Source organism: Schistocerca gregaria, chromosome 9 (genome assembly GCF_023897955.1).
Source record: "Schistocerca gregaria isolate iqSchGreg1 chromosome 9, iqSchGreg1.2, whole genome shotgun sequence".
Taxonomy (NCBI): Eukaryota; Metazoa; Arthropoda; class Insecta; order Orthoptera; family Acrididae; genus Schistocerca; species Schistocerca gregaria.
Window position 1 is genome coordinate 116,960,541 of NC_064928.1, and position 22,963 is coordinate 116,983,503.

The following is a 22,963-nucleotide window of genomic DNA, read 5'->3' on the forward strand; positions in this document are numbered from 1 at the left end:
GCACTATATGTGGACTACAGTATACATTGTGCTATGTTTATACCTAACAAACACAGAACCGTAAACCTCCTCCTAGGCCTTAACACTCACGGATTTTCTGTCTTTGGTTCGTCTGCAACCTATTTGCAACATCCTTTTCGATTTTTTCTTCTGTTTCAGCCCACAACTCCTGGAATAACGTGCGGACGCGTTCTAAACGGTTTCAGACGTCCCACATGTACACATAGAAAGTCAACAGACGTGTACTGCGGCGTTCTTAATGCATGGCTCACTGTTTCTTCCTGTTTTTCTAGTGCCTCTGAATTAGCTCCACACACCATGTTCCGTATTTCGTTTATCACACTTGCGAACACTTTAGGGATTCTACTGTTTTACCCTTCTCGGCTTTTAACATGTCAAACGGTGACGGCATCTCATGACCATATTCTACCTCATACGGTGACAATCCTGCACTCGTATGCTGCTTCGAGTTCTATTCTGAGACCACATACCTTAAACAGACATCCCAATTGGTATGCCGTATCCTAACATTTTCCCTATAGTTCTATGAACCCTTTCCATTACTCCATTAGCTTCAGTATATACATGACTATTTGTCAACACAGCAAGCACAGTTCTGAAAAAATCCGACATCAGTTTGGCTGCCTGATCTGTCTTATCATCTCAGGTACTCCGAATTTCAGTATCCACTTGCGCTACTGTTTCTTCATGTTCGTTGGGCGTCATGACCATTTCCATGTATCTCGAAAAATGGTCTGTAATCTATACTAGATACTTGTACTCAATGGGTCTTACGTTGAAAGAATCCAAGGCCTCAGTCCTGATCAATTCGAACTGTGCTAATACTTAGGGTAACCTCTGCAATGGTACTCTTGTCCGACACAAATCCACTCTCTATGCACACTATATGCTATTCGGCACATATTGATCCACGTCCACCTTCCTATTCTCCCACCAGTTCCTCTCCTAATACTCTCTAGGTGTTGCCAACACCTGTATCCCAACGACTGGCTAACAAGTGATCAAGCGTTTCCTGTAACACTTCAAACCCCAACTGTTCTGGTACCACAACTCACGGTTTCAACTTAGTTTCTATGCACACCAACCCATCCTGCACACAAATCTGTGACTGTTTACGAAACTTTTTGTATTTGTCATCCATCTCCTGTACTGTCTGCCATACTTTAAGCTCATTACCTTTTATTTTCAATACAGCTACTTTCCTACACAATCCACCTGAGTTTCCACCTCACTTTCCTGGTTTATGTATGGCCCCAAAGTCACACTTTATCGTACTGCCCACCTTGTTAACCTACTGGGTGGATTCTTCGACCTTAGCAACCATTTCAACGCTGCATGATCCATTAGCACCGAAACTTGTGTCCATTGAGATAACACTTGAAGTAGGTTATTTCATATACGTGACATAACATTTCGTTTTCTATCATGGAGTAATTCTTCCCTGGATTCGTTTGCTATGATGACCCAGCACTCAACAAAGTGCATGTTAGGACATAACACATAACAGAATTAATTCGATATTGAAATTTGTGATCACTAAGAGTGAACTCGCCGTCAAAGTTTCTTTCACTTTCTTAAGAGCACACCGGAAATCCTCTGACCATACACACTTTGAATGTTTCTTGAGCAATAATTGCGTTAATAGTCTGGCAATATCCGCAAATCGGTTTAAAAACGTCCTACAATAATTTGTGATGCCAAGTCCCTTCACTGTTTTGGGTACAGGAAATCCACGTATTGCGTTTACTTACCTTGAGCCCATCTTAACCCCCTCCTTACTAATTTTGTGACAAGGGTGGGCCATCTGCTCTAACACAAAATTACACTTCTCTGTACTCAACGTTAAATTTGCGGCCCCTATCTCAGGACTGCCCCCCTTGGCCACTGTATGCACTGCATCACGTCACTCGCAAAGACGGTTATATTATAAGGGTACACCGTCCGCTGACATGGTTTCAGTGCTTTGAGGGCCCTGTCCAGCAGACTCTGGACTGTTGAGGGCCCGTCGCGGTTTTCAATCCTGAAGGCATCCTCCTGAATTGTTGGGGAAAGGGTATCCATCACAGTGTTGGTATTCAAAGAACGGCAATCGCAACAAAATCTATAGTTTCGTGATCCATCTGTTGATTATTTGGGTGCTACGACAATTCTGCGCCCAGTCCTCCTATGGGCTATTGCTTCCCTTAATAGTCCCTTCCTTCAGATGCAGATAGTTGAGATGCTCCAGAACTGGCTGCAGGTACCTCGTTACCCTGTATGTTTGCAGCAAACTGGTGATTCATTGCAAATTAGTATTTTGTGCTGCGTTGTATGCGTCGCTGGCAGCAGCCGTTTTGGAAAAAATAAATGCATAAATTCCAAGAGTCATTTTTCTATCTGTTCCATATTCATCTTCTCTAGGTGCTTTCCTTTACCTTGTAATGCAGTTTCAGTGGCGTTTTACGATTGTTTGTGAGCATCGCCACTCCAGGAGACCACATTAGCCAGTAACAAACCTTTCGTTAACTTAAACTTTCTGGCACTGTATTTATTTACAAATACAGGTAACATTTTCCACATTTAGCTTTTGTACACTCACTTCTCATTGAGGAAGCTGCTGATCGAGTACTTCATCTACTTCCAATGGTCCCAAACCATACACAACGTCTGTACCGATGAGTTAGACATAACAGTGTAGTAGAGTGGTTTGCCAGTAGCCTTAGGTACACGATTGTGTAAATCGAGCCGTAATATGATTGTTCACGGTTTGAATGGTTTTTCATATCTAATAGACTCCCCTACACTGGCGACCGTTTCCCAAACTGAAAACGTTTTTCCATTAAGCTCCGCAATCCACTGTGAAAATCGATTTTGCACAATGCTAATGCAAGAAATCCGACTCCAGAACCGTGTCATAGCCTCCGCCTGTGGCACACCTTCCACACACTGCCGTGCCTGAGCAAAATCTACGTCCAGCAACCCCAACGGTGACATCTTTATCCCTGACTCCATCCCATCTGTGCTGTGGTTGGTTCCACTACCAGATTCCCACTGGCAACAGGTACATTCACCGTCCATCCAAAAACATCCAGCAATTCCTCTTCCCCACTTCTCACACCATCCACCTCGGCATACATTCTTATAGCATCTAATTTTACTACGAATATCTGTAGGTAGATCTCAGGTTCCTTTTGGCAGTTAAGGCCTGCTGCTTCTCTGGTCCTGTACCTCTGAAACTACCATTACCACCATTATGACCTGTGCCCCTACTCCCACAATTTCTACATCTACATGATTACTCTGCAATTCACATTTAAGTGCTTGGCAGAGGGTTCATCGAACCACAATCATACTATCTCTCTACCATTCCACTCCCGAACAGCGCGCGGGAAAAACGAACACCTAAACCTTTCTGTTCGAGCTCTGATTTCTCTTATTTTATTTTGATGATCATTCCTACCTATGTAGGTTGGGCTCAACAAAATATTTTCGCACTCGGAAGAGAAAGTTGGTGACTGAAATTTCGTAAATAGATCTCGCCGCGACGAGAAACGTCTTTGCTTTAATGACTTCCATCCCAACTCGCGTATCATATCTGCCACACTCTCTTCCCTATTACGTGATAATACAAAACGAGCTGCCCTTCCTTGCATCCTTTCGATATCTCCCACCTGGTAAGGATCCCACACCGCGCAGCAATATTCTAACAGAGGACGAATGGAGTGTAGTGTAAGCTGTCTCTTTAGCGGACTTGTGGCATCTTCTAAGTGTCCTGCCAATGAAACGCAACCTTTGGCTCGCCTTCCCCACAATATTATCTATGTGGTCTTTCCAACTGAAGTTGTTCGTAATTTTAACACCCAGATACTTAGTTGAATTGACAGCCTTGAGAATTGTACTATTTATCGAGTAATCGAATTCCAGAGAATTTCTTATGGAACTCATGTGGATCACCTAATACTTTTCGTTATTTAGCGTCAACTGGCACCTGCCACACCATACGGCAATTTTTCCTAAATCGCTTTGCAACTGATATGGCTATCGACATCACTTCCACATATGATCCATGTGTCCACAGTCGTAACATCTTACATTAACTGAAGACGCTGCTCGTCCAACTTGCAACCCAGTCAACAAATAAGTTTCTTCTCATTCTAGTGCCAATCTAATAGCTGCTCACAAACCAAATGGAACCCCTGTTCGCACTCTCCTCGATATTTCCGAAGGCAAACTTCTTAAAAATGCGAAAAGTGAATTCTGTACATCCTAACACAAAATAACTTTATTCGGCATGGTATTTTTCCCCTACTTATATCTACAACCATTAACATTGCTCATCGTGTGCACAAATTCTTTTTCGAGTTATTCATACCTCTTTGATACCATGTGCGACTGTTCTCTAAATGTCTGGTATTATTATGCTTGCTATATCTTTCAACTAGCCCCCTTTTAAATTCTTCAAGTGTTTCAGTCCCTTGAGAGCCTCCATATAATCCGCATAAGCTTTCTCTTCTCCAGTTACTTTGGTGGTGGTGGTTAGTGTTTAACGTCCCGTCGACAACGAGGTCATTAGAGACGGAGCGCAAGCTCGGGTTAGGGAAGGATTGGGAAGGAAATCGGCCGTGCCCTTTCAAAGGAACCATCCCGGCATTTGCCTGAAACGATTTAGGGAAATCACGGAAAACCTAAATCAGGATGGCCGGAGACGTGATTGAACCGTCGTCCTCCCGTATGCGAGTCCAGTGTGCTAACCACTGCGCCACCTCGCTCGGTATACTTTTAGTTTTGTTACCCTCAATAGTTCCATGTGAAAACATCCTACCATCTCTGCCAAATTTCTAAGACTACTGCTGTACCAGTTGTAGGTAAACTGCTACACTGTGTGGTGCCAGTTAAAGATATCTGTACTCTCCAATAGTTTATAGTGGCACCCCGCCATACCTCACTAGAGGAAGCAGCAGCTTGGCAGCGGCATTCGGCCGCCTAGTGAGTGTTGCACCCCAAAATGCTGACAGAGCACAGCAAGGGCCAGATGTTGGCTCACGTCACAAGTGCTTCCATCAGTGGTGATTTCAACTTGGGGCGACCTCAGCTGACACTGCGTTGTGGCACAGGTCGTGAATGCTGCACAGTCCAGAAGACAGCAGGCTAGCGGTGTAATGGGACGGACCTAATGCCCCCCTCCCCCCTCTGCACCCCCTGCCCCAGTTTGTGGCTGGTCAACTGCTTCCTAGGGCTGATTCTGGCCTGTGTTTGCGATGGCTCCAGGTGCCACAGGACAGACTGCCTTTATGCGGAGTCGACCTGTAGCCTGCAAAGAGGATTCCACAGAGTGTTCACACGATGCACTGCCGTGGCGTCAGAGCTATGACTTCATTACAAAGTGGCTAAGTATATATGTTGTTTGGGCTTTGCTAGGCCTTGCAGCAGAGATGCTAAATATGTTGGTGGCTGGCTGGTCGCAGTGGCCGAGTGGTTCTAGTCGATACAGTCTGGAACCGCGCGACCGCTATGGTCGCAGGTTCGATGTGTGTGATGTCCTTACGTTAGTTAGGTTGAAGTAGTTCTAAGTTCTAGGGAACTGATGACCTCAGGAGTTAAGTCCCATAGCGCTCAGAGCCATTTGAACCATACTGGTGGCTACTGGTGTGGAAAGGCTTATGTCATCTGCCAAGTGGTTACTGGTCCCCCTTCTTAGCCAGGTTGTTGACATGCTTACCTACCTCGTTCGATTCCCGGCCGGGTTGGAGATTTTCTCTGCTCGGAGACTGGATGTTGCATTATCCTCATCATCATTTCATCCTCATTATGATATCATCCTCATTACCGGCGTGCAAGTCGCCCAATGTGGTGTTGACTGAAATAAGCCTTACACTTGGCAGCCATATTATTTATTTATTTATTTATTTATTTTTTGGGGAGCGCTGTGTCACATGTTTCCATCCCTGCCATCCTGGCTTGCCTTGCAGTACTGGGATGTATGTATAACTATTCATACAGCGTAACACCCACACTTGGTTGAAGGTGGAGCTGTGACTATGCGCTTTCAACTTTGCTCATATGTGACCAAATATGGGTGATATGCTGCATTGTGCTGAGCCACCTCAAACATAATGGCCTCTCCCATGGCAACCGCTACGGTTTACAAAAATATCGATCATTAGAACTCAACTCGCAGTTTTCTCACATGGCACCCTGAGACCATTGATGTTAAAAGTTTAATATTTACCTGTACGACAAACTCTACTCAGACAAGCTTTGATGTTGTCGCAAGTGATATGTAATAGACAATATTTATGAAATTACAATGAAATGAACACCTTTAGCTGCTTACAGGCGTTGACATACGTCAAAGGGGACAGATGAAGATGTGTGCCCGGACCGGGGCTCGAATCCGGGATCTCCTGCTTACATGGCATACGCTCTATCCATTTGAGCCACCGAGAACAAAGAAGATAGCATGACTGCAGGGATTTATCTCTGGCATGCCTCCCACGAAACTCACATTCTCAACGTATTGTCCCGCACTACATCCGTAGTGAACCCACCCATTATACTCATTACTCGCGGTGCGTTGCCGATTCCCGTAAGAGTTCAGGCACTATTTGTGCATTCGCACAGAGGAAGAAGATGGTCAAGTGGCCGGTGAGCCTTTACTATATATGTACTAAGGTGGTATATGTTCTTTCACATACAGGAATCGGCAACGCGCCGCGAGTAATGCGTATAATTGGGGGGGGGGGGGGCACTACGAATGTAGTGCAGGACAATACATTGAGAATGTGGGTTTTGCGGGAGGCATGCCAGAGATAAATCCCTGCAGTCGCGCTGTTCTCCGTTCTAGATAGAGTGTCTGGGGAGGCATGCCAGAGATAAACCCCTGCTGTCGCGCTGTTCTCCGTCCTCGGTGGCTCAGATAGAGTGTCTTCTATGTAACCAGGAGATCCTGGGTTCGAGTCCCGGTTGGGGCACACATTTTCATCTGTCCCTGTTGACGTATGTCAACGCCTGTAAGCAGCTAAGGGTGTTCATTTCATTGTAATTTCATTCGGACATGTCCAAAAGAACAGATACTATCTTAGTTTATAAATATTTATGAGCTTTTGCATGATACAAACCTGCCTGTGCCTCATACAAGTAAAAAATGTTAACATGTGTGTGAATTCCTAAGGGACCAAACTGATGAGGTCATCGGTCCGTATACTTACACACTACTTAAACTAACTTATGCTAAGAACAAGACACACGCCCATGCCCGAGGGAGGACTCGAACCTCCAGTGGGAGGGGCCGCGCAATCCGTGAGATGGCTCCTCTAACAACGCGGCCAGTCTGTGGGAGGGTAAAGGCCTGCTCAGGGACCCCGTGTTTTAGAACCACTGGCAGCAGACCTGGCCCCCCTACTGGACTCCGGGGTCGGCGCCGTGGTGTGGCTGGTCGCGGGCGACACGCGCCTGGTGGCGCACAGGGCCGTCCTGGCTGCCCGGAGCCCAGTGCTGGCCACCATGTTGAGCGACGACTCGCCAGAGGCCAGCAGCGGCCGGATCAGCATCTCCGACGTGGGGGGCCCAGTGCTGCGCCAGCTGGTGGCCTACATGTACACCCTCCAGGCCCCCCAGCTGCCCGACGTGACCCCACAGCTGGTGGCCGCCGCTGACAGGTACGGCCTGCCCGCCCTGAAGGCAGTGTGCGAGCAGCAGCTGGCCGCGCAGCACTCTGTGGGGACTGCAGCGGCTGCAGCTGTGCTCGCGGTTAGGCGCACCTCCGACAGCCTCAGGCAGGCCGTCGCCGACTTCGTGAAGACTCACCTGTTCCACGTGATGCCACACACGGTGCGCGGCCAGCACCAAGATGTGACTGATGCGAGCCACCAACACTCTGATCCATTTGCTGAAACGAGGTAAGCGACAGACGAGTCACTCGTCTTTGTCGTTTCCAAAGCTACAGCATTCACCACCGAGTATCCACAAATGCGTCTGTGGTGTAAAATGCACTTTCAGTGATGTTCATTTCCTGGTATTTCATAATGCTTTTTTTTTTATTCCCCATAAAAGATATGTGGTGTGCGTACTGTAAGACCTTTGGTACACACACCATCAGATTATTTGACTTGTGGCTCTAATAAAGTAGGCGAGTGTCAGCAATATGTCTCGTGGTCTTATCGTGACGTGTTTATCTTCTGCCATTAGGTCAGACGATAGAAATGCCACTTGCACGCTTAGAGTAGCAGATTGACGGTGACCAAATTTAAACAGAACTTGAGTAATTTTCACACACATTTATTAAAATAATAAAAAGCATAGACATTACGTAACTTGATTGTGGATGCTGTTTACAATTGACAGTCTGAAGTTCCTTTGGTATTGGTACGTTAATCTTATTCTCACATATATCTCTGATACTTGACAAAAGTGTCTATACATTTATCTTCATGGCTATGTACAGCATGGCTTATTAGGCGCAGACTGAAACTTGACTTTAGGCTGCTACAGACAAATGTAGAACTCGTACAGACTGGTACAGACTAATGCAGACTGGTAAAGACTGGTGCTGATAAATGCAGACTGACTAATGGGAGGTCTGTACACTTGTTATAATAACTCACCCGTTCAGGTATCACTGCGCGAGTGTGATCTGTGAGGAGAAAAGTTAGCAGGAATCTCATTGGCGACGGACAAGTTATCTTGTGTCTCAGTGCGCGACCGACCAACTGATCACCCCAACCGCCAATGACCATTGCCTGAACAAATTGGAGCAGACTGGTGGCCTAACGCGCAAATGTAGGAACTAAGCACTAGCACTCCGGACGACAGACAGACACTAACTGCCTCACAAATTGGACGAGAGACAGACTAGCAAGCTGGGGACGAGAGACTGACCCAGGCCGACTGGCTCAGACTGACTCCAGACTGCTGGCCGGAGTGGCCGTGCGGTTCTAGGCGCTACAGTCTGGAGCCGAGCGACTGCTACGGTAGCAGGTTCGAATCCTGCCTCGGGCATGGATGTGTGGGACGTCCTTCGGTTAGTTAGGTTTAACTAGTTCTAAGTTCTAGGGGACTGATGACCACAGCAGTCCTACAGTGCTCAGAGCTGTTTGGATCCAATAAACACAGACAAACGTCCTTATTGGTGCTTAACATTTGATGTTTGTTCTGAGCGCCGATGAAGTTTCGAACCGTTCTGGCAGATAGCGGAGCCGTAGTACAGCGACAAAATGGCGTCCACATACGACTCACGTTACAAGCAGCGTGCTGTTATTGAAATCTTGTGTGCAGAGAAAGAAACCGTGGTGAACATCCGTAAACATTTGTGTGCAGTGTATGGCGATGCTGCAGTTGATAGGAGTACAGTTGGGAGATGTGTAGAGAAAATTACGGCCTCAGGAAATGCAGAAACAGAGCTCCACGATCAGCCACGCTCGGGACGTACTGTCGCAGCACCGCTCCAGACCTGCTGAATCGTGCGGACGCCATTATTCGCGCCGACCGGCGCGTCACAACTCGACAAATGGCTTCACAGTTGTCGGTCAGCACTGGAAGTGCGCCTGCAGTGATCGAGACTAGGGTATTCAAAGAGGTGCTCACGATGGGTTCCACGAAAGCTCACAGCGACCACAAGATCCAAAGAAAGGCCATATCGTCCGAATAGTTGGAGCGTTTTGAGACCGACAAAGAGACCTTTCTATCACGGACCGTTATGGGGGAAGAAACCTGGGTGAACCACTCTGTGCTGGACACACAAAGGCAGTCCGTGAGGTGGCACCATCCTCATTCACGACAAAAGAAAAAATTCGAGACAACCCCCTCTGCCAGAGAAGTCACGGTGACATTCTGGGATTGTGATGGCGTCATTGTCATGGATGCGATGCCAAGACGGTCAACCATCAATTCAGAGGCATACATGAAGACTCTGAGTAAACTCAAGAACTGTTTCCGACGTGTTAGAACGGACAAAAATACAGTAGAAATCTTGCTCAACACGTCCACACACAAGTATGAGAACCTGGGAACACATCGCCAAATTGGGCTGGGCATCACTGCCTCATCCACATTACAGTCCAGACCTGGGACCCTCGGACGTCCATCTCTCTGGGTTGCTTTAAGATTATCTACGGGTCACACACACACTTTCAAGATGACGAGAGCGTCAGTCATGCAGTGAAAACATGGCTACGCCTACAGGACAAGAGATTTTACCAGCAGGGAATACATGTTTGGTGTACATGCTTGGTGTACAGCCATAGAAAGTGATGCAGATAACGTAGAAAAATAGGGGATGGACAAGACATGTTGATATATACACTCCTGGAAATTGAAATAAGAACACCGTGAATTCATTGTCCCAGGAAGGGGAAACTTTATTGACACATTCCTGGGGTCAGATACATCACATGATCACACTGACAGAACCACAGGCACATAGACACAGGCAACAGAGCATGCACAATGTCGGCACTAGTACAGTGTATATCCACCTTTCGCAGCAATGCAGGCTGCTATTCTCCCATGGAGACGATAGTAGAGATGCTGGATGTAGTCCTGTGGAACGGCTTGCCATGCCATTTCCACCTGGCGCCTCAGTTGGAACAGCGTTCGTGCTGGACGTGCAGACCGCGTGAGACGACGCTTCATCCAGTCCCAAACATGCTCAATGGGGGACACATCCGGAGATCTTGCTGGCCAGGGTAGTTGACTTACACCTTCTAGAGCACGTTGGGTGGCATGGGATACATGCGGACGTGCATTGTCCTGTTGGAACAGCAAGTTCCCTTGCCGGTCTAGGAATGGTAGAACGATGGGTCGATGACGGTTTGGATATACCGTGCACTATTCAGTGTCCCCTCGACGATCACCAGAGGTGTACGGCCAGTGTAGGAGATCGCTCCCCACACCATGATGCCGCGATTTGGCCCTGTGTACCTCGGTCGTATACAGTCCTGATTGTGGCGCTCACCTGCACGACGCCAAACACGCATACGACCATCATTGGCACCAAGGCAGAAGCGACTCTCATCGCTGAAGACGACACGTCTCCATTCGTCCCTCCATTCACGCCTGTCGCGAGACCACTGGAGGCGGGCTGCACGATGTTGGGGCGTGAGCGGAAGACGGCCTAACGGTGTGCGGGATCTTAGCCCAGCTTCATGGAGGCGGTTGCGAATGGTCCTCGCCGATACCCCAGGAGCAATAGTGTCCCTAATTTGCTGGGAAGTGGCGGTGCGGTCCCCTACGGCACTGCGTAGGATCCTACGGTCTTGGCGTGCATCCGTGCATTGCTGCAGTCCGGTCCCAGGTCGACGGGCACGTGCACCTTCCGCCGACCACTGGCGACAACATCGATGTACTGTGGAGACCTCACGCCCCACGTGTTGAGCAATTCGGCGGTACGTCCACCCGGCCTCCCGCATGCCCACTATACGCCCTCGCTCAAAGTCCGTCAACTGCACATACGGTTCACGTCCACGCTGTCGCGGCATGCTACCAGTGTTAAAGACTGCGATGGAGCTCCGTATGCCACGGCAAACTGGCTGACAGTGACGGCGGCGGTGAACAAATGCTGCGCAGCTAGCGCCATTCGACGGCCAACACCGCGGTTCCTGGTGTGTCCGCTGTGCTGTGATCATTGCTTGTACAGCCCTTTGGCAGTGTCCGGAGCAAGTATGGTGGATCTGACACACCGGTGTCAATGTGTTCTTTTTTCCATTTCCAGGAGTGTAGTTTGGACAAGAAGAGAATAGAAGCTTTCTAAATGTGGTGCTGCAGAAGAATGCTGAAGATTAGATGGATAGATCATGTAACTAATGAGGAGGTACTGAACAGAATTGGGGAAAAGAGGAATTTGTGGCACAACTTGACTAGATGAAGGGACCAGTTGATAGGACGCGTTCTGGGGCATCAAGGGACCACCAATATAGTACTGGAGGAAAGCGTGGAGGGTAAAAAATGTAGAAGGAGACCAAGAGATGAATACACTATGCAGATTCAGAAGGGTGTAGGTTGCTGTATTTAGAAATGAAGAAACTTCCACAGGATAGAGTAGCATGGAGAGCTGCAAACCAGAGTCTGAAGTGAAGACCACAACAACAACAAGAGCATGTCTGGGATGCACTAGGGATACGGATTGCATCACGTCAGCGTCCACCAACCACTCTCCAAGACTTGAGAGCTTCTCTGCGGGAAGAATGGGTGTTATTGCGTCAGCGTGAGACTGATGACAACCCGCCGTTGTCAGGCCTGTATTGCTGCCAGAGGTGGTCACACCCCATACCTAGCACACCGAGCAGTTGTCTGAATTTGCGTGCAAATCCGTTAAGTTGCAAAAACCAAGAACACTTTTGTCCACCGTAATGCATGTTACAGCTGTTTACTTTCTGTATTCTTTACATGGTTTCTGCGTTACTATCGCTTGTTTTGTGACAAAATGAAGGAAACCTTGGAAAATTTTCGTTTGTTGCTTTAATTTTGGACACAAGTGTAGATGATTTTCTATTTCTCCATCGGTTACCTCAATATCGTCCATTTCCAAGTTCGTACGACGATTGAAAGGAGGGACCGTGTTACAATTTCGGAAGACAGAATTCAGTATTTCGGCTTTCTCTGTGTTATCTTCCGTTTCTAAATGGGGTTCAATTGACTCCGAGCACTATGGGACTTAACGTCTGAGGTCATCAGTCTCCTAGAACTTAAAACTACTTAAACCTAAGTAACCTAAGGACATCACGCACGCCCATGCCCGAGGCAGGATTTGAACCTGCGACAGTAGCGGTCGCGCGGTTCCAGACTGTAGTGCCTAAAATCGCTCGGCGACAACGGCCGGCTCTTCCGTTTCGGTGCCAGTGTGGTCACTAAGTGAGTGAATAGATGATTTTGGCCCAATTACTGATTTTACATGGGACCAAAACCTCTTAGGGATTTTACTCAGATCGGTTAACAAAGTTTTACTTTCAAAGTAGCTGAACGCTTCCCTTAGTGCTCTTCTTACGCTCATTTTCGCTTGGTTCAGCTCTTGTTAGTCAATTAGGCCATTACTTCTCTTGAAATTGAGACGAAGTTATTTTTGTTTACGTAGCAGTTTTCTAGCACGGCTATTAAACCATGGTGGGTCTTTCCCACTCCTTGGGACATAACTCGGGACATACATGTCTAGGGCATATTGCACGATTCATTTGACTGTTTTTACCTTCTTTTCGACATATTCGTTCACAAAACCGAATATATCTTGCTGACTGCTCAGAAACTCTGAAATTTGTATCCTATTCCCCTTATTGTTTACCATACTTCTAGTTTATTAATGTCACTAGACGTTGTTCCATTTGAAAAAGAGTACGTCGGCACAAAAATTCACTATTAAGTATTATTACAATTTGTTTGTTGGCTAACAATATGAAACCATGACTAAAAATCCACTCTGTGAAAAGCGCATAATAGCACTGTGGCAATTTCCATTTTCGCTATGTTTGCGGTGGCAGTTTTAGGTTATTGGGTCAATATTAATAAAACCGACAAACTGCAAGGACGGATTCAGATTGGAAATGGAGGAGTAGTGTATTCAGATATGGATTATGTACGTGCAAGAACAACAAATCGTCCCTTAACACAGGACAGAGCTGAATTAGATCAATGTCACAGGAAATGTTGAAAGTGGCCTCCATGGGATGCAATGCATGAATACACTGGAATGCTGTAGGTCCCCCACGGCACGCAAAAGTGCCGCAACACGACGTGGTATGGATTCGACTAATGTCTGTTGTAGTGCTAGAGGGAATTTACACCATGAATAGTGCAGGGCTGTCCAAAAATCCGTGAGAGTGCAACGGGGTGGCGATTTCTTCTCAACAAGACGTTGCAAGGCATCCCAGATATGTTCAATAATGTTCATGTCTGAGGAGTTTTGTGGTCGGCTTAAGTGTTCAAACTCAGAAGAGTGTTACTGGAGCCACTCCGTATCAATTGTGGACACAGGGGGGGGGGGGGGGGGGGGGGGTCGCATTGTCCTGGAGTTGCCTGAGTCCCTCGGAATGCACAATGGACATGAATGGATGCAGGTGATCAGACAGGATGCTTATGTACGTGTCACCTGTCAGAGTCGTACCTAGACGTATCAGGGGTTCCATATCACTCCAACTGCACACACGCACACCATTACAGAGCCTCCACCAGCTTGAACAGTCCACTGCTGACATGCTGGGGCCATGGCTTTGTGAAGTTGGCTCCATACCCGTACACATCCATCCTCTCTGTTCAACTTATAACCAAACTCTTCCTATCAGGCAACATCAACGGTCCAGTATCGGTATTGAGGGGACCAGGAGAGGCGTAAAGCTTTGCGTCGTGCTGTCATCAATGGTACACGAGTGGGCCTTTGGTTCTGAAAGCCCATATCGACCATGTTCGTTGAACTGTTCGCACGTTGGCACTTGTTGCCCAGCGTTGAAATCTACAGCAATTTGCGGAAAGGTTGCACTTCTGTCGCGTGAACGAATCTTTCCAGTCGTCGTTGGTCCCGTTCTTGCAGGATCTTTTGCCGTCCGCATCTAAGTCAGAGATTTGATGTTTTACCAGATTCCTGATATTCACAGTAAGTTCGTGTAATGGTCGAACGCGTTAATCCCCACTCGATCACTATCTAGGAAGTGCTGTGTCCCATAGTGCATGCTCGACTATACACCATGTTCAAACTCGCTTGATAACCTGCCATTGTAGCAGCAGTAACCGATCTAACAACTGCTGCAGACATTTGTCTTATATAGGCGTTGACGACCACAGTGCCGTATTCTGTCTGTTTACATATCTCTGCATTTGAATAGGCTGGTTCAAATGGCTCTGAGCACTATGGGACTTAACTGCTTAGGTCATCAGTCCCCTAGAACTTAGAACTACGTAAACCTAACCAACCTAAGGACATAACACACATACATGCCCGAGGCAGGATTAGAACCTGCGACTGCAGCGGTCGCGGTTTGAATAGGCATTCCTATACTAGTTTCTTTGGCGCTTCAGACGTAACACACGTTACACATATTGAATTGCATTTTCCCGAAAAAGTTAAAGCGCCGGGGGGCACGTATGTCCTTGTTTGTTTAACGTTTTTATCGTTAGTATCAACGGAGATATTGAAGGAAGTACGCTTTTTTTTAATGGAACCATATACTTTTTATAAATGTATTCGATGCCTCTTGAGAAGACAGTTACAGTGATGTAGCGTTTGTTATCGCTGACTTTGAATTTTGCTGTAAGAACATTCGAGAAATGAACTAGAATCTGAGAGCGTGGTCGCCGGAATCAGCATTAGTGTGAACACCTTTTAATATGTAGATATTTAAGAGTGTGGTTGTTTTCTACAGCGTATAAGACTTCTTTATTTTTTAAGAATGAACAGGTGATTTCTCTAGAATGAGATTTTCACTCTGCAAGGTTTGCAGGAGAGCTTCTGTAAAGTTTGGAAGGTAGGAGACGAGATACTGGCAGAAGTAAAGCTGTGAGTACCGGGCGTGAGTCGTGCTTCGGTAGCTCAGATGGTAGAGCACTTGCCCACGAAAGGCAAATGTCCCGAGTTCGAGTCTCGGTCGGGCACACAGTTTTTATCTGCCAGGAAGTTTCAGCTGATTTCTCTGTTTCAGCTCATGTAAATCTGGGAGTATACACGAATGTGAAGCAGTTTTCCTAAGCGTATTCTGGTATCGCAGGCTTGCTTATGGTACAAAAGTAGGGAGCCTCGCCCGAGATGCCTGCATGGCACTGTTTGCACCTTCATATACTTATTTAGGAGTTTGGTGGACGATTTTCAATAGCCACTTCTCGACCCATCTTATCGTACATGTACTTGATTGGAGACAAATCTGCGCATCTTGCTGGCCAGTGTCTGGACAATCATTATCCTATAGGAACTATACAATACCTTCCTATTGCAAGAACGGAAAAATAACAGGTATAACAACATTGTGCACATACTGAGCGCTGCTTAGTGTCCCTTCCAGAAACGCAAAATGTGAACTAGAGTTGCAGCTGATTGCATCCCATACTGTAAGGCCTACAGTGGGGCCGGTGTGTCTCAGATGAATGCACTCCACAAGACAGCACTCTCCAGGACTATGTTGTACAGGCAAGCGACTGTGACTTGTGCTCGAGCTGTATCTGCTCTCATCGCTGAAGGCCGTGGCACCTCATTCTATTTTCCAAGTGATGCTCTGATAGCAACAGCCGAACCATGCACATCGATGCTGCTGCATGGGTGGCAGACAGGTTACAGGTGCACATTGCTGTAGACCCCCCCCTCCTCTGATTATAAGCTGCTTTTAAGAGTTTGAGTTGACACGACTGGGCCCACAAGCCCTCTTTTCTGTGCAGTGTAACTGTACGTCATGCCACTGCTGCCCTTAAAAAATATGGCGACCCTGGCAGGTGTATGTGATGGATGGATGTCCAGAACATCGTCTACTGGTGTGAGAACGTTCATTTGACCGAGCGCTGGTTAGCGTTCCTTCCAGAAACGCAAAATGTGAACGAGAGTTGCAGCTGATTGCATCCCATACTGTAAGGCCTCCACTGTGGCCGGTGTGTCCTGAACGAATGCACTCCACGAGACAGCACTCTCCCGGCGTACATCATACAAGCGAGCGACCGTCACTTATGTTTGGGCTGTATCTGCTCTCATCGCTGAAGGCTGTGGCACCTCATTCTATTTTGCAAATGATGCTCTGATGGCAACAGCCGAGCCATGCACATCGATGCTGTTGCACGGGTGGAAGCTGGGTTAAAGGTGCACATTGCTGTAGCTCCCCTGCTAATAAGCTGCTCGTAAGAGTTCGAGTCGATGCGTCTGGGCCCACAAGCCCTCTTTTCAGTGCAGGGTAGCTCTACATCATGCCACTGCTGCCCTTAAAAAATATTGTGACTCTGGCAGGCGTCTGTGCTGGATGGATGTCCAGAACCTCATCTACTGGTGTGAGAATGTTCACGTGACCACTGGTACCAGCACCGTTGCACAGCTGATTCAGCACGCCCAACTCCTGTCGCAGTTCTCTGAATCCACAATTTGATCCCTTTCAAACTCACTCAGTTGGCTGTAGGAAGCACGAGCCCACCTTCGTGTCACGGTTGCCTGTGTGCTCCACACGTACGCACACAATGGGCCATCTGGCGGTGAGCATTCCTTATTAAAGGGTAGACACATATGACATAGATCAGAATGATATTCAGTGTCTTGCTTGTTGGGCAGTGTGAATCAAGTGGATGTACTGGGAAATGTTTCACTTGCTGATACTTTTAGTGGAAGTTGATGTTTCACTGGAACAGCTTCACACTATCAAAAATTCTGTGCCCCCTTCCTTCTCCGACTCCCTTCCCCATTGAGTTCCAAACGTGCAGTCCTCCTGGTTTATCGTCTGTGCATCCTACAGTCTGCTCTCTGCACACTACCTACAAACACCATCTCATGTTCATAAGGCAAATTCTGTTTACTTAAAGGTTATTCTCGTTTTAATTTCTGTGTAATTGTTACATGTACAAACTACGCTCGCCACTAGTTGTCGTACAACTGCGGCGTAAGCATTGAAACTTGTACGTATCTTCCATTTGTGCTTTATTTTGTATAAACTGTTGTTTGGTATGCTAAGCTAAAGGTATGAGCAAGTCAGGAGCTGCAGTGTGTAAAATAATTAGTTAAATGACCAGTCATTCATATTAGCCGACCCACTACTGCCTTGGGCTGTGTGTGTTCTGTTACCTGTGTGTGGACGAACCCTCCTTCGTGAGCTGCCCCCTGCTCTGCACGTGAGTACATTCTCCCAAGCAGTGTGTATCTCTGCCGTGCAGCACAGCAGCCGCCGCCGCCGCCCCCACCACTCTGCCCCGCAGCGACCGCAGCCACCACGGCGGGACCACCTCGCCTGCTTGCCACACCCCCACACCAGACGACGCTGCTGTCTCTCTCCTGCGGTGAGTTCCACCACTGCATGTTCTCCTCATTCACAGTTCGTCTTATTGGGCTTTAACTAACAAGGGGAAGCCGCCAATTGTGAAATTCAGATTCGATTCGTACTGCGCATAATAAAAGCTCACGGCCAGAGGTGTAATGTGGCAAGGCACCAAGATGCACTTCTCCGCCGTTGTCGAGAAAATCGACAGTTAAAAGTAACTGTTGCGTTGAAATACTCTCTATGATCAATAATTTTCTACAGCGTCGTGGCCCAGCGGATTAGCCGGCACGGTAGCTCAGCGTGTTCGGTCAGGAGATTAGCTGCCAACTGTAATAAAAAAACTAAATTACTCGATCAACAACGAACTTAACGGATGTCTTACGACATCCGCCCTGAGCATATGCAACGAACAAAACCGATCAAAAGGAGATTAAAAAAAAGGGGTAATTGCTCATTTCATAAAGATCAGAAATTATCTTCTGGAGTTTGCTGAAAGTCGCTAAATGCTCTCACTCCCAATTATGGTATGAATAGATACTAGGTATTTGCACTGAGTGCTTTACGCTGTTACTGAGGAGATATTGTGTCGTTAACAGTAATATAGGTAAATATAGGTTTCTTGAAACTAAGCGCAAATTACCCTGAGTATACTCACCCAGTCCCTGATAACGCTACTACTTATCCACTTTCTACAAACACCTAACGTAATTTCAAACTTTTTCTAAACCTTTTTCCGCTTAGATACTGAAAGTCAGATATTTAACACATTCATTCATTCATTCGTAAAACAATCAGTAGGTTGATTGTTTTATACAGCGCAGTTCGATTGTCTGTAGAGTCAGGGACTGACTGATTACTTACTGTCTGGAAAGATTCACTGTGGGGTTGAGAATCAGCTACAGCCCAGGAAGGTGGGATAGAAGGATAACTCAGGATCACCTGGAGCAGTTTCAACCAAATTTGTTAGGACACGAGTTATTTATTGTCTGTATAGAAGTACTACCACTACCGCTATAAGTGAGGTGTAGATGAGTAGGCGTAAAATTGTTCGCAAACGACCTTTTGGTACATGTTTCCTGTATTTCGTTGACTTCAAATACTTTTAAAAGTATGGAGTCCAATTTATCTCCAGTTTGTGCCATTCAGTGCGTCAATCAGATTTCGCAAGTGAGCACTGCAGCGAGTCAATAGTCGTGTAACTGTGTGTCAGAACATAAGGCCAGGCCACATGGCTGAATACCACATGTAAATTTAACACCCCTGTGGATTCGTATGACTTGAAACAACAGAAAATCAGAGACATCACTGTGCGGCCTTTACTTGTATGTTCAACACCTCTTCTTAAGCCCCTCTATCGATTTCTAACAATTTTTGTACACCCATTTGCTACTATCTGGAATGAAATACTGTGGCGGTAAAAACCACCATCCTCCCATTGGGGTGGGATGATAACTGGGCGATAGACGGAGGAGGGAGCTGCAGGTGATCAGAGAGAGGGGAGGATGAGGAAATATAAAGCAGGGGAGGAAATGCACAGTGGGAAAGGAGGAGATGGACAGATAGAGGGTGTGGGCAAGATGGACAGAGCGCCAAGGACAAACAGAAGACTGGAACAAATAACTATCTTGGCAACGCCATGTTGAAAAGCTAGTTTTTTTTATAAAACACAGTTTACAAATGCATGGAAAAGTATTTCCTTTCATAAATTTTTTTATTCGAGTAGCTATGTATCAGAGTGATTCTCTACAACAATCTCTGAGTTCAGTTCAGAACAGAAATAATTCATTTAATGCAGTTATGTGGAAAAGATTCTCCATAGAACAGTCATTTTATGCAAATAAATAGTTGTAATGGAAGTCTGTGATACTCAAAAGGAAATAATAATGCAATAGTAAGCAGGAAAAGAGAAACAAAGTAATAGACAGCAATTGAATAAGGGTATGGCATGTTGGGTGTGTGTTTAAATTTCAGATTGTAAGGTGGCACAATAAATGTAGGTCAATTTCGCACCTTACGTAAGAGTTTAATACATTGTAATGGGAAGGTGAATATAACACCTAACTCACTTCGGCGGTAATGAGCAGATTTGCCTATAAGTATGTAATGCAAAAGGGATGACACTCAATCGACAGTATTAACACACCGCTCCTATCTAATGCATGTCAATTATCAGAAGGTGAAACAGAGAGATGAAACGGTTTGTGTGGAAGCCACTGCGGGCAGATGTAGAGGCCGCAGCATGGGATGCACTACAGAAAGCTCTTAAGGCGATGCGTCCCACAGCGGGAGTCAGCGACGGGACAGGTGACGCATACTGCAGAGCAATTAACGGACTACCAGAAGAAGCTTTAGAAAACTGCGTTTCTGAATTCCAAATGGATACGAACAAAACCAGTGACGCAGTTGATCACGTGAACAGCGAATGGTACACATGTGAGTGGGCACGAAACGTCCGATTGATGGAAACGAGCTAGGAATGAGGTAAGTGCTAAGATTTTGACACAGTTCAATGGTAGGGCCTTTGCGATTGGCAGAGTGGAAAAAAAAGTGTGTGAAATCTTATGGGACTTAACTGCTAAGGTCAACAGTCCCTAAGCTTACACACTACGTAACCTAAATTATCCTAAGGACAAACACACGCTCACCCATGGCCGAGGGAGGACCCGAACACCCGCCGGGACCAGCCGCACAGTCCATGACTGCAGCGCCTGAGACCGCTCGGCCAATCCCGCGCGGCGGCAGAGAGAATTTCCACAAACTAAGAGGAACACTCCTGTTGGTCAAAAAAAGCCGTGACGTGGAGAACGGAAGAACCCCGGTGGGGAGAGAGTTTCGCTACGAGAAAGACGAGAGCGAAATTTTCGAGGACTCTTCTCTGAACTGGTGTCAAGTGTAGAACGGGTCCATCACTCTCTGTACGACGCAGAGGAGAAATTTGAGTGAACACTGCGTTCACTGTTGTTGACATTCAGCTAGATATTAGCTGAAGCGTCGTTGAGCTCCCACTGTGGAGACCCGAACCAGCCAGTAAGTTAATTTTATAATCTTCGTTAATTCATTATGGATCGTTGCACGACGGCTGGCATGAACTTCTTGATACAATAATTTACCAACAGCCGTGTGTATTGTAGAAATTTATTTTATTTTATGAACTTCTATGTGCTACCAGTTTCGGAATTACATTGATGCCATCTTCAGGCACCACTCGTCATAGTCGTAAAATCGCTATAATTGGAAGGAGCCATATAACTGTATCCGTGTATCAATCATCTTCCAACAGCTCTTGGCGGCCAGACGACACAGTCATCGCGGCTGAGGTAAATACCGAGAGCAGAGGTGTAAACTTGTTGGTTCACGAGCTTGCGTCCACTGTAAACTCGAGCGACCTTGGATAATCTTTTGCTCAACTTGTCACAAAACTAATCATCCTCCATAGACTTGATTGTCATCCTAAATAGTTCCGAACTTTGAACCGGAATCGGATGATTTACAGTAGTACTGGCCAACATCATGTCGTAGTCGTAAGAATAGTTTTGTAAAGAAACTTCTTGTTAAAATTTACCATTGTTGTGTTAAGGATTATTTCACCTACTGAAGATGAGACGCGTGCGTTTGACAACCAGTCGTAACATTGTCACATTTTAAACGGTGTAATTGCGCGTATTTCTGTGATAAGATTGCAACATTAGGCCAAAGTTATTTACAGCTTACACAGATGTTGCTCTGAGCTCCAGAAACCTTACAACATGAATTTCGTATAATTTGCTTTAAATGACTTTTTCAGTTACTATTGACTTACCATTGAAAATTTGTACCATACTGTGTCTCGAATGCGGATTCCTTTATCACAAGCGTCAGCTTAACCATTGTACTACATGACAGACCTGGCTCGAACATCCGTCGTAGCTAATATTTCCACTTTTTTTCCAAACATTAGAATCAGCGGTTTTCCCACGGACTATGTGGGAATAACTCCACTGGGTGAATGGAGTCTATGCGGTACAGTGGCTTACCCTGCTACAAGAGATGAACATGGGAACTTCGCATGGTAGTGTTCGGAAGTTATTCGTCAAAACATCAGCCTCATTGGATGTGGCAGTCATATCTGTGGGCATGCTGAGAAGGCCTAACCTTTAAGGCGGTTGTCAAATCAGACACCTTTCAGCCATCTAATTTTCAAACTTATTATACTTGGCTGTCAGTTTCGGCGATTTACTGCGCCATCTTTGGGCCCCTGACTGACGTGTAGGAAGATTCCGCCACGGTTCTGGTCAAAATAGAGGCCACCATTTAAATACTGGTATCTGGTGGCTATACCGATCACTTTAACCATCAGCTGAACAGTTGTAAGATGATGATTGATGTCCACATCTGCAAAGCCCGAATTTACTTGTAGTACACAAAAGCTTTGTGGAACTGAATCTTGGAGAAATAGTTTTTATCATGATAGTGACTTCCAAGGACACGGAATTGAAACACATTCTTCAAGTGAATTGAACCAGTCATCCTGAGACTAGTTTCAAGGGATGGTAAGTTTACGTATACTCATTTTAATATTTCTCAAAGAGAAAAACTTGAGGTGGCTGCTTATGCAATGCAGGAAATGTCGATTATAATGCTCATCTGGCACAGATTTTAAACTGTCACCACAGATACTCTATACTGTTCCCCTGTGATTGACTCTTTCATTCCTTTACAGTGCCGTTCATTCCACATTCATTGTGGTTGTTTTTGTTGTGGTCTTCAGTCCTGAGACTGGTTCGATACAGCTCTCCATGCTACTCTATCCTGTCCAAGCTTCTTCATCTCCCAGTACCTACTGCAACCTACATCCTTCTGAATCTGCATGGTGTATTTATCTCTTGGTCTCCCTCTACGATTTTTACCCTCCACGCTGCCCTCCAATACTAAATTGGTGCTCCCTTGATGCCTCAGAACATGTCCTATCAACCGATCCCTTCTTCTGGTCAAGTTGTGCCACAAACTTCTCTTTTTCCCAGTCCTATTCAATACTTCCTCATTAGTTATGTGATCTACCCATCTAATCT

The 22,963-nt window shown here is 46.2% G+C and overlaps 1 protein-coding gene across 1 annotated transcript in view; it reads left to right on the forward strand.

The window, feature by feature from the left end:
• LOC126291886 (ankyrin-1-like) overlaps nt 1–22,963 on the forward strand; it is a 72,011-nt gene that overhangs the window by 43,551 nt on the left and 5,497 nt on the right. The window contains exons 2-3 of the mRNA XM_049985612.1: nt 7,373–7,898; nt 17,812–17,934. Coding sequence (XP_049841569.1) covers nt 7,504–7,898; nt 17,812–17,934 — 518 coding nt within the window. The 5' untranslated portion in view covers nt 7,373–7,503. The remainder of the gene's footprint in view (nt 1–7,372; nt 7,899–17,811; nt 17,935–22,963) is intronic.